The 12180-nt window shown below is 53.4% G+C and overlaps 2 protein-coding genes across 2 annotated transcripts; both read left to right on the top strand.

Moving 5' to 3' along the window:
• Positions 1–4263: 4263 nt before the first annotated feature.
• NECHADRAFT_77628 (uncharacterized protein) lies at positions 4264–6265 on the top strand (the record flags this gene model as incomplete). Its single annotated transcript, XM_003052985.1, has 4 exons — positions 4264–4328; positions 4400–4543; positions 4625–5384; positions 5438–6265. The coding sequence occupies 4 exons, from the start codon at positions 4264–4266 to the stop codon at positions 6263–6265; spliced, it is 1797 nt and encodes a 598-aa protein (XP_003053031.1).
• Positions 6266–7724: 1459 nt separating this feature from the next.
• Positions 7725–10697, top strand: NECHADRAFT_99566 (uncharacterized protein). Its single transcript, XM_003052984.1, has 3 exons — positions 7725–8133; positions 8248–8373; positions 8440–10697. Exons 1-3 carry the CDS (start codon positions 8038–8040, stop codon positions 9649–9651), a joined length of 1434 nt encoding a protein of 477 aa, XP_003053030.1. The 5' UTR covers positions 7725–8037; the 3' UTR covers positions 9652–10697.
• The last annotated feature ends 1483 nt before the right edge of the window (positions 10698–12180 follow it).

Genomic DNA, 12180 nt, shown 5'->3' with positions numbered 1-12180 from the left:
GAGGCAAGGTGTCAGTGACTGATCAGCAATAAAAGAGAAGCGCGAGGAAGAGACAAGCTTTGCTTGCTTGCGAGTTGGTGTGCATGATGACTTGATGATCATCATGGATTGGGCCTGCTGCGTATAATGGCACTTCCACGAGATCTCAAACTCTTGGCTTTTAGGTCAGGGTTGAGAGGTGGGGTGAAGGGCCGACAAGATGGATGTAAGTGAATCTCTAGATGTTATGTTGAGCAACGGACAGGCTAGAAAAGCCAAGAGAAGGGAGAGCTCGGAGCTGCTGTTTCGATTAGGTTATCCATTGGTTCGCCATCATGAGCCCGAGCCCGAGCCTCAGACTACGGACCTTGTTCACCGAGAACGTGTCCACAGTCCATCCACTTTGGGCTCGCCGCGATATCACCTCTTCCAAGGACCAGTCCCATCGGGCACAGTCATGATTAGAACGGATTGCGAATTCCACAGGGCTGAAGAGGATGGGTCATTTTTTCACTCACCGACGAAAAAAGGCCCAGTTTTCGGGACAAAAACCACTCAGAGGCTCCATCAAACTAGAACAATTCTCCCGAAGAAATTGCAAAGCAGAGACAATTCTTCTTCAGCCTTCAATTTCCCAAAGGTTACAGCCGAGGCGAAGAATAGAACTGACCACGCGAGGCGTTCTAACACGGAGCCACATGCCGACACAGCACCGTTGTGTCTCCGGAGCGTGTCCGAGAGACTTCCGGGAATCGTTACGCATGCGGCGGCAGTCTGCTGCTGTGTCGCCCAAGTACTGCACCACCAAGACTTGGTGGCTTGAGAACCCTGAGGCTGAGAATTGGCGGACGGGAAGAAGTCCAAGTGGCGACGCCACCAGTGACTGAGGTGCGCTCGTCACACGGGAATAACACGCTCCAAGCTGGAGTGGGTAACTCATGTACGTAGCATCAAGTTCCTGAGAACCTGGTCGGCTCGGGCTTCAAACAGCGAGAATGGACATGGAGCTCCTCGGGTTAGATCTTGCCGCCCGCCATCTCGGTCCTTTGTCGCCGCGAGAGGGCACCAGCGCCAGTCGGCGGGCGCTTGTTTGATGGGGAAAGAGTCAGAGTCGCGGGAGATGATGCAAACCCAAGATACGGCACGGATGCCATGACGAAGAAGCCAGGCCAGGCCAGGCCATGCCATGCCATCTGGGTCCGCCCGGGGGGTGTGAGAACGCCTTCTGCACGCAATGCCAGGCGTGCATATTGCCAGTCTCTGGATTCGAAGCAGAAAGAAGCGAAAAATTTATGCCAAGGGCCCCTGTCTGCTGGGCTGGGCTCCTCTCATTTGGCCGGTTAAATGTTACTCTGTCTGCCTTTGCAGTCTCGACTGATGACTGAAGTCCAGGAACCTCCAGTTCACCACTGTCGCAATTCCCCCATGCTGCTTGGCAGTGGTGAATCCCAAGGGAACCAAGACTAGGGTGCTAGATGGTCTGGAGTCTAGGCCTGCTGACCTAGACTCGATCTCGCCGTCTTGAGAGCTCGCTGATAGGGCACGGTAACCGTTCGGCTGAAGGGTGTCATGGATTTCTGGCTGGACAGGTGTGATGGTGGTGCTGCAGTCGTGATCCCGTGCCAACAATCCTTATTTTCAATATTCCTCTTTTGTCTTTCATCCCATGTTTTCGGATCAGTACATCTCGCCCGGCTGACCCGACGAGAAAGGAAGAATCAGGTCAGGTAATGGTATTCTTCCGTTGCATGTGCTCGTTGTTTGTTGAGTGTATTGGTGCGCATCGACATCAGCGGCTGTCATCGAGAGCTCGTAGATGGATCCTCCATCAAGGGAAAAAGCGTTGGCTGGCTGAGAGCCCCATTCCCAGATAAGCAGCAAGTCAATCTATGGCCGACTCGAATGATGGGCCAAAAAGAAGCACGCTGTGACCGTGCGCCAGGGACCTGCTTCGTAGCTCGAAACGCAGTTGTGCGATAAAACCCGGCATGGCGGAGCCGCAGTGGTAGAGAGGCCATTGAAAAAGGGTATCGAGGCTCATGGCTTGGCTGGCATGGCATGGCATCAGGCCCTAGCTTAAACCGTCCACCGTGAGCCGACTATTCGCTATCAAGAATGGTGGGTGTTGAGCATCGGTGAGTGCCCAAAGAGATAGCGGCAAGCTCAAAAGCGCTCACGATGCCCATTCCAGACCTGACCCGCCCAGTTCGCGAAACGGACGGACCCAGCTCGCTAGGAGGCTTATGAGGCGCTTCGCCTTTCCCCTCGTTGTGGGCTGCGGGCGCTGAGATCCAGGAGTCGCCAGCGTATCGCCTTGTCTCATTTGGAAGATGCGTGCTTGCGAGCTTGCGTGGGAGGCGCTGTCAGCTTTGTTGTCTGAGTTGAAGCATCATGGGGGTCCGCGTGGGGGGTTTTGGAAGCTGTGTCCAGTCGTGACTGGTGAGAAGTAGAGCTACAAGGCGATGAGAAAGCCAGAGCCCCTTTACGATGCGTCTCACGACAGGGAAGACGGATGGCTTTCTGTCTGCGTAATTCGTCGGAATAGTACATGCACCGTCGAATACGCAACAGTTGAGGCGGAGTGTAAACGCTCTAACGTCAGACAGCCAGCCCGGGCAGGTGAGGCGGTTGGGAATGCAGGTACGTAGACCGACCTCCTTCCATTGAACTTTATCACCCGGAATTTTCCCCTCCCGTCCCGATCTTTTTCCCCTTCCTCATCTTGTTTCCCGCTTTATCGGTTACCTTCACCCTCCCCCAGGTCCCGTTCCGGCTTCGTCTCTTGCACTCCCTAGGGGCTATTCCTCTGCCCTGCCCTATCATCTCCGCTTCTCGGCGTCCCGCCGCCGTACAAACAGACGCTCGGGGCAATTCGAAATGTTCTGGGACGTCCAGGGCAAAGCTTCCATCGGGCTTCGATAACACGACTCATGCCTACTCGTGCAGCAAACTCAAGGTCCGCCCTGCCAGCCACAAGCCGTGGCCCGGCGTCGCCGCCCCACCACCCTTGCCGTCTTGCTGTTCTGCCTTTGATCAGCGGCTGGTTTCTGGCTTGCGTGCTCGTTCTCACTGCTCACTAACGCAATGGTTCTAGCGGTGGTTCTAGAGGCACAGCGGCCGAGGCACTCTCAGCGTGGCACAGTCACTCCCAAAGAGGGCCTCGTTGTTCAAACGCCAACGGGGATACGTAGGCGAGTGTACAGTATCGTCGAGGTCGTGTCAAGTCGTATTCCCCTCTCCGAGTCGCCGTTCTCCGACTCTGTCCTTGTACCCGGCCGCCCGTTTATACCGTCGCAAGCCTCCGGCACGTACGATGTACGGGTACATGCAGCCACCTAGGTAGGCACTCATTGCCGTTTGGGTTCGAACAGTACTGTGCCTCTGCTGCAACAACCGTGCCATGTCGCCATGGCGATCTGGATTTTGCGTACAGTAGGTCGTCAGCAGGGCAAGGCATGCCCTGTTATAACCAAAGAGGCTTGGGGGCGTGGGCGTCTACAGGGGATAAAGGTGCGTCGACACCTTCTTGCTACGTCCGTCCACCTTGCCGGTGTGGTACGGTTGGCATCCATGATGAAAGGCAGATGCGACCATCAGATGTCCCGTTGTCAGGAACATATTTCATGTATCCGTACCAAAGCAAGGCAAGGCTCCATTGATCAGAGTTCCACACCCCCTTCTTTATAAGCCATTGCCGCCTCCAATCGCGACGGCGTCCCACTTGGATATCGTCTTGTCAACTTTTTCTCGACAATTATCGACATTTTGCCGGGTTTGCCTGGATATGAATCCTCAGTGATCCGACACGGTGGGCGTCTTATCAAGCAAGACCCTCTTTTATATTTTTGTCCCGTCGGTCGGTCCCATCATCATCCATCCCTCTCCACCTGCGCCGCGCCGCTTGATCTGCTGTATCATCTCTCGCCTCCCATCGCGCGGAGCTTGACGGGCCTGCGACCCTTGTTTGGCCTGGCCCTCCTGGACTGGACTTTGGATTTCCTGATCTCACAGCCCCACCATCTGCAAGAGGCTGTACCCACCACATCCCGCCATCGACTCGTGCGTGGGCTCGTGGTTCTCGTTCTGTAGCTCGTCACTCGCGGGATGTCCGTTGTCGCTCGCTGCCCGTCTTAGCCGTGACCCCAAATAAAACCCTCCGACATCCTCCATAGCTTCTTTTCTTTCCTCTGGTCCGCCCTCTTGGTCGTGTCTTGGTCAAGTTCTGTCCCATCACCCCCATTGCGCTCCTGCAGCGACACAACACAACCACAACCGACGCTTATCATGCCGTCCTTTAAGCCCTTCTCCTCAGTGACCGGGCGCAGTTCATATAGTCTCTTCGACATTCGGTAAGTTTGCCATTGACTGCGAAAACCACAGGCAGCGGCGGTTCCTCGTACTAACTGCGCTTGCCCTCCAGATTAGACAGCGACTTTATCGTCTTTCGAGGAAGCGAACATGAGTCCTCCGGTCAACTTCTCAAGGGCACTCTTGTCCTCTGCCTTCAGGCGCCGCTAAAGATGGAAGATGTGCGCCTGCGACTAGTTGGTACTCTGCGCCATTCGTAAGTTTCCCTCAAACTCTCCAAATCGTATCAGCCAGGTCCCGTCTGGGACGGCGACTGACCATTGTGGCGGATGAACAGTTGGGCTGACCCGAGAGGAAGTGCTCCTGGCGTTTCGGGTCAAAAAGTAGATAAGACGACAACGATTCTCGAGCACCGCTGGGCGCCCTTTGTGGGCACCCACGGTAAGAGCATGACGCTCCCCGCCGGAAACTACGAATGGCCCTTCGATTACATGCTCCCTGGCAACATGGCCGAGAGCGTTGAGGGCATCCCCGAGGCCTCGATCACTTACAGACTCCGAGCGACCGTTGGACGAGGAAAACTCGCTTACGACCTACACGCGAACAAGCACCTTCGAATTATCCGAACTCTAGAGCCCGGCGCTCTGGAGTTTCTCCACGCTATGAGCGTTGAGAACATCTGGCCTAACAAGGTCGACTACTCGATTGTCATCCCTCAAAAAGCTGTTGTCTTTGGCGGAGTGGTAACGATGGAGATGCGATTTACACCACTACTCAAGGCACTTGAACTTGGTGACATCACAGCAAGACTGATCGAAGTCCGTGAATGCTGCGTCCAGGGATCTTCAGGTTACAGTGTTAAGGAGCACCGAACAGAACGTGAAGTGTCAACTTGGAAGTTCGAGGTGACAAGAGAGGAGCACTGGCAGGATATGATTGAGGATACTGGCCAGGAGGGCTGGGCTCTGACAAAGAAGCTCAGTCTGCCTAAGAGGCTTCGCCAGTGTATCCAAGATCTTAACCACCATGGTATCAAGGTCCGACACAAGATTAAGCTGACCGTTGCGCTCTGCAACCCCGATGGTCACATTTCCGAGGTAAGTTTCTCTAGGACTGTTCAGTCTTTTGCTTGCTAACTCATTAATTACAGCTCCGAGCTACACTCCCCGTTTCCATCTTCATCTCCCCCAATATGCCTCTTGACGAGGAGGGCAACCTTGTCGATCAGTCACCCTCTCAGACTACTGAGCAAGAACTCACAACCATCGCACCTCCGGGATACGGCGAGCACGTCCTCGATCAGCTGTACGAAGATGTCGACATCAACGGTTTCCAGACCCCTGGGTTCCAGTCTGGAGTCAACAGTCCCTTCTATGCGCAATCTCGCTCTGGCTCGGCCGAAAACCTCGCAGCCGCCCTCACACATAGCCGACCCGTGGCACCTGCTGCACTATCATCCCGACTAGCAGATGTGTCACTTGACCCTTCACAGCGAAACTCATCCTACACTTCGATTGGCTCCGTTGGATCAGCGGGATTCATGTCCCCGACGTCGGCTCCTCAGACCGCAGCTCCGCGATCGGAGCCTGCGTCTGCCGCTCTTACTAGGAGCAACAGCGCTGGCGATGACTCGTCGCGCAATTCATCAGAACATGTCGATCTGGACGTATCTGACTTGGCCGAGTTGAACAAGGTGCCGAGCTACCAGACTGCCGTGAAAACACCGGCACGCTCCCGCTCTGGAACTGGTGATGTCGTTCTCCCAGATTACCAGACAGCGCTGAGCGCTCCACGAACACCACCAGCGACTGATCACCCAGCCGATCCCTTGGGTACTATCTCGGAGGATCAGGCTGGTGAGGATCACCACATTCAGCATGTCTCGCGCCCAGCCAGCTTCATTGGCCGGTCCTACACAGACGATGCTGCTACCTACAGAAGGATGCACAATGCGCAGGGACGCAACCAAGTCTTCTAAGCAGACATATTTTCTTTTGTTTTTCTTTGGTTACGACAAACTAGGATTGAAATGTGCGCATGGGAAACGATCAAAGCGACATCAGGTCCGGGCGGCGTTTACTTGGTTCGGGTATTTATTTCTTGGGAAGGCCACAAGTCATTTGGGCACTATAGACTGGGTTTATCTTGTTGAAGCGACTTCTTTGGTACAGGATGGACTACGATTATCACTATCAGAATTGGAACCAGAACAATGCCTAGGGGAGAGGAGAGCAGAGCAGAGAGACGCCGTTGCATGTATGATGAATACCCCTGAAGCGAACTGATAGCAAAAATTATAAAGAAATGGATATCTTGGGCACAACGTCTAAATGCAACGTCTAAACGTGTCTAAACGTTACATGTTGAACTAGAACAGTTATCGTTGATGGAATGGAACTTGGAACACACCAAAGTTTGCAACGGGAATAGCCAGCATGTCGCCCCGACAAGTTTCTACAATGACATAACGGGCATGACGAGGTGGTGGCAATGGTTCTTTCTGGACGGAGCACGGTCTTGATCTGGCAGAAAAAGCTTGTTTGGTGATGGTGGTGGTGTGTTGGCAGCAATCAAGGGGCCATGTGAAGCTTGTCTTGACTTTGTCCACGGGAGATCGGACTTGTTAAGAAGACGACCGCAGGCAGGTCACGAATGATAAGAGACCCTTTTGTTACTTCTCGCGTCATGATTTTCCCAAATGTCGAGCCAAGATTCTGGCCTCGCACATGTCTCGATACTAAATTAGCACGTCCACAACCTCGGCGGTACGGTGCACCACTGTAAGGCCTAGCGTGACGTGCCACGGTGCAAGGGACCACAGGTTGTTGGAGAGAAAAGGAGGGGTTGACGTCACGACATTGGGACAGGAGGGTCTGGTGATGATTGCCTGGTGTTGACCAGGCTCGAATATTTCTGGCGAACGATGACGGGGGAGACTGTCACTGGGAGGAGAGTGATTGATATGTTTCCTGATTTTGCGCTTCGACGCTGTTTTTGCTCCGTTCATTTCCAATAGAAGTTGTTTGTGCTTGGGAGGGGATGGAGCGAGAGAGTGGAGGTGATGCAGGCCTCAGATCATTCGCCATCCATGAACAGCTGAACCTGGGAGTAGAGGAGCTGAGTGAAGTTCAGCTTGTGTTGCGTGAAGCGATGAAGCGAGGACAGTCTTTAAGAATTGCATCAAGACATAGGATCTGAGGGACGGCATGTTTGTGTAGCTATAGAATTGTTGTGTAATCAAAAAGAAACAGACAAACGTAAAGTCGAGCCATTCCCATCCCATCCTCACCGACTTGATGGTTCAGCTCGTGCCGTCCTGCACCTTCCCTCTTGTGAACCTGGTACAACGTCATCCCCACCTGCACCTGCCACTAAAACTCAACCCACTGACCCCTCGAGCTCGAGCTCCTCCTGGCGATCCTCATCAACGACGTCAAGATTAACCGCCATCATTCTTGACCCTGATCCTGTTCTTGGGTTGGCTGCCTCCCCTCACTTACAACTGCATTGATTTAAACCCCTCCACTTGCCCCCCACAACCTAAGAAGAAAAGAAGCTTGAACCCTTGACCGTCCGTGATACCCCTCTTCGCTTCTCATCTGCTTTAAACCTTGGGCCCCTCTCCCTACCAAAGGTTCCCTGTCTGCCAAGCTCCCCGACAGACAAGTCCAATTTCAACGACACGTTTCCTACTTTGCGACATTGTCCTTTTCTCAACGACAACGACACAACGACCGACACTCGCCCATCATGGCTTCACCGACGACTTCGAACCTGCCCTCGAGGGCCACCACTGGATTGAGCGCCTTTAGTGACGATGCTATTCCCGAGGTCGACCCTTCAACCGTAGGTTACCCCTTACCGAGGACGCGCGCAGCATGACTTGCGCAAGCTTGCAGCGGCCATGGAATGAATCCGGATCTTGTGGAAAAGAACCTGGGCTGATATTTTACTGGATAGACGGCGGGACTGCTCGCAGAGCGACTCCAGGCCTGGAAGCATGCTGTTGGCTATCTCGAGGAGTACATGAAGGCAATGGAAAAGATTCACGGCCACCACGCCAAAGAGTACGAGAAGGCGCTGAAGGTATTCCCATTCCTCCCCGATAAAGACGCCCCCCAGCAACCGAGTCACTGACTTGCTACTCAACAGACCATCTCGAATCCCCTTAAGGAGGGCCACCACTTTGACCAGAGCCTCGGCGGAATTGCCGGCTTCTTCGAGAATATGCGCTCCAACACCCAATCCATGATCAACACCAACATCGAGACCGAAAAGAGCATCAAGGGCTCTGTCCTCCCCGTTCTCGAGCGACTGCACAAGGAGATTAAGCACAAGGCCAAGGAACTGGCCCACGGTGCCGAAAAGGGCGCCAAGGAGGTTGAGAAGGCCCGTAACACAACACAGAAGCATATTGAGCTGCTCGGACAGCAGGCTGCTGCTTTCGACTCGGCTGGTGGTCACCTCAACAGCAATGACGACCCGTATGTTGTCTACCGTGGTGTTCTGCACCGCTTGAATGCTCAGGTCATCACCGAAAACAACCACCGCAACGACCTTCTCGCCGTCCAGAACAACTTCTCGACCTTTGAGTCTCATGTTATCGAGGTGGTCCAGCAGGCTTTCGAGGCATTCGTGCAACTTGCAGGTGGCCAGGCTGAGAAGACGCATGCCCTTCACAACGACATGTTGGGCTCGATCCAGCGAGTTGGCCCCGAGTTTGAGTGGAATGCTTTCAAGGACCGCAGCGCTGACCGCCTCGTCAACCCCAACGAGCCAGCCCGATCTGTCGAGGCTATCCAGTTCCCCAACATGGACCACACGGCGACTCGTGCCCTGATCGAGGGCTCGCTGGAGCGCAAGTCGCGCAACAAGCTGTCATGGGGTTACTCGACTAGCTACTACGTTGTCACGCCTTCCAAGTTCCTGCATGAGTTTAAAGACTCGGACAACAACCGCGTGGACCCCAAGCCCGAACTGTCTGTCTATCTCCCTGACGCAGTCATCGGCACGGTCCAGGGCGAGAAGTTCAGCGTCAAGGGCAAGGATAAGTCAAAGACAATGAGCAGCAAGCTTACTGGCTCCACCGAGCTACAATTCAAGGCGCACACGGCGGCCGATGCTCAGAAGTGGTTCCAGATTCTCTCAGATGTTGGCAAGTCGACAGCTCCTCTGAGTGTCGGTTCCAGCCCAGTTGGTTCCACGCCCACGTCGCCCAACCCTCAGGGTGCCAACGACAACCCGCTTGACAACAAGCTGCAGTCCCCCATCAGCCCGGCGGGCGAGCACAAGGCACAGGAAGCGGGCGTCGTAGGCGGCGAGGTCCCTGCCGCGACGAGTGAGAAGAAGGCAGAGGCAGCTTAATGAATGAAGTGAGGCGAACGAAGGGTGACAGCCATGCCATGGCATGCCGCGCGTGCGCTCAGCTGCTCACATCCGCGTGCGAACGGCGATATCTATACCCAGAGCCATGCATACATAGGCAAACAGAATCTTGCGCTGCGATTTGACGATAGCCCTCAAAGCAGGGCTAACGACAGGACACGTCAGGACTTGTTGCCGGGGAGGATTGCGATGATTTCGTCAGTGTGTCAAGGTGTTGATGGAAAGGAGAAGTTCGAGAACCTCGTGGCGGTTGCCTTGAGGTTGATTTACAATGGCTGGAACCATGCTCCTAATGGTCGACTTGAGCGAAACGGATGGTGATTGGTGATGTTGTTGGTTGCTGTTTGGTTGAGTTGTCTGATGAGGTTGTTGGCCTATACCTGGGTTTTTGAGCCTACCTACCAATGAAACGTTTGCTACAGTCTCGTTGACGCCATTTCAGATTTGTGCAAATCATATCTCTTCATCTGTCTCTACCAAGGTGAGTCCTCACGTGTCTATTACCCGGAGCCCATGCTACTTTTCTCTTGTCTCGGGAGTAAGCTTGTCATTCGCGGTAAGCTAGAGCCTAAGCCACCCCGAGCTCCCCGGTCAAGCTCTAGCTCCCGCCAAGCAAACATGGTGAAGGAGCTGATGCGCATACCGAGATTCAAGTGACGGATAGGACTGGGGGGAGGGGAACGTTGTCAAATCATGAACAGGTGTGGCTGCGCCAAGTGACGGCCGGGGAGACGGGAACTGGGAGAAGCTGACCCAAAGACGGGAAGCTATTAACGGGGCGACGATCTCAGGGTATTGGGGATGGGTTCGTCCAGGGGGTGGGGGTGTGATGGGATAGGATGCGTGTCACCCAGCCTGCTTCTGCTTCTGCTGCTGCTGCTTCTGCTGCGGGGGAGACAAGATGGTCACCCACGGTTGTGAGTGAGAATCAGGCTCTGGGCGAACCGCCGCTGGAAGAGAAAGAAGGCAGCAAGCATCACAAGATGAGGGGGGGAGACAACAAGAAGTGAGGCTTTCTCTTCCCACCCCCTTTTTCATGTATGACTGTGCGTTGCGTTGCGTTGCGTTGCGTGTACCTGAGATGAATCACCATGTGGTTTTTGTGATGGGAAGTCATCTTTCGGCTATTGACTCAGAAAACGGTTCGCCAGCGGCTGAGACAAAAAAAAGACAGGACGACGACGACAACGCAACAATAGACGCCGTACCGCGTGTTCAATGGTGCATTTCAGCTCTCTAAAGAGATACCAAAAAAAGAAGAGGAAAAAGAAAAGAAAACAGGGCGAGCAAGTGAGAGCCTGAAAAGAAAACCCGTCCACGCGCCCTGGTCGCCTTGCGGCAAGCCAACTCAGCGGCAGCACAGCTTGGCTGGGCGGGCATTCCTGAAACAGGGTTTTTTCTTTACTGTCAAAACGAGGCTCTGACGATGATCGATGAGTTGTTTCTTTCACTTTTTTGACGTGGCATCGATCGGTGTTCGTTGTTATATCGATGCAGTTTTTCCCACTAGTTCTTTTGCACATCTATATCATGTCACGTCTTCCCCCATGTAAACCGCACTTTTTTTTTTTTTTTTACTCTCCAAGTTACTCAATGGGAATATCGGGTATTGAAAACGAAGGACGGTTAATGTGTGATGGTACTCCGTTGGGCGGCAGGATGAGGCTGAACTGCCCACCACCGATAGGCTTGGCTCTCTCTTCCCCCTCTCCCAGGCTCCGGGAAAGGGCAGTTTCAGTGACAAATAGGGAGGTGGGGATCTGGATACAAGGAATCTCATTGATTCTTATTTTGCTGTGTTGCTTCCAGACCGTGAATGTGTGCGTGTGTGTGTGTGTGTGTGTGTGTGTGCACAAGTCCGCCTTATATCAAGCATCTTAGAAAAAAAAAAGTCCTACATATGCTCATGCAGAACAAGGGGGGAAGCACATGGTCAAAATCGAGAGAGAAGATGGTAGAAAAAAACAAGACAAGGTATGCATCCCGTCACCCTCCTTGTTGTGTAGGTCTGCCTCGTTGCTGCAGCCGCCTTAGAAAGCCACCCTCTTCGCAACGAAAAAAAACGAGGCTCTGAGAGTACGCGCGGAAACTGTTAAGTACTCGATAAGGCTCTGAGTTCTTTTTTTATTTTGGAAACACAAATCAGCTTTTTCTCCCAATAGGCTACACCCCCCAATCCTTGTTCGTTTTAGTCTTCTTCCGTTCTCCTTTTCTTTCTCTTCCCCTGGTTTCTTTTTTTTTTCGTGGTGAGGAACAACAGCACTACCACACAACACTACAACACCAACCAAAAGGAATCAAGAAAAAGGGGGAAAGGGAAACAGAAAAGGAGGAGTAAAAGAAAGAGAAAAGGGAAAAAGAAAGAAACATTCCATCTCGTCGCTGCACCTCAATGCTCATCAACTTTGCTACCATCTCCTCGACTGTCATCGTCCCAGGATAGAAAGACAGAATCAACTCGAGAAAACTCCCCTTGACACAACACTCTTTTTTTTTTTCTCCTCCCCT

Source organism: Fusarium vanettenii, assembly GCF_000151355.1.
Source record: "Fusarium vanettenii 77-13-4 chromosome 3 genomic scaffold NECHAsca_2_chr3_3_0, whole genome shotgun sequence".
NCBI classification, from domain to species: domain Eukaryota; kingdom Fungi; phylum Ascomycota; class Sordariomycetes; order Hypocreales; family Nectriaceae; genus Fusarium; species Fusarium vanettenii.
The sequence above is the reverse complement of the archived record's forward strand: the minus strand, read 5'-3'. Positions and strand labels throughout refer to the sequence as shown.

Excerpts from the sequence above, each read along its gene's own strand:
- NECHADRAFT_99566 (XM_003052984.1), top strand. The coding sequence starts at position 8,038 with ATGGCTTCACCGACGACTTCGAACCTGCCCTCGAGGGCCACCACTGGA. Across the intron at positions 8,134-8,247 it reads CCGAGGTCGACCCTTCAACC|ACGGCGGGACTGCTCGCAGA; the intron begins GTAGGTTACCCC and ends TTTACTGGATAG. Across the intron at positions 8,374-8,439 it reads AGTACGAGAAGGCGCTGAAG|ACCATCTCGAATCCCCTTAA; the intron begins GTATTCCCATTC and ends GCTACTCAACAG.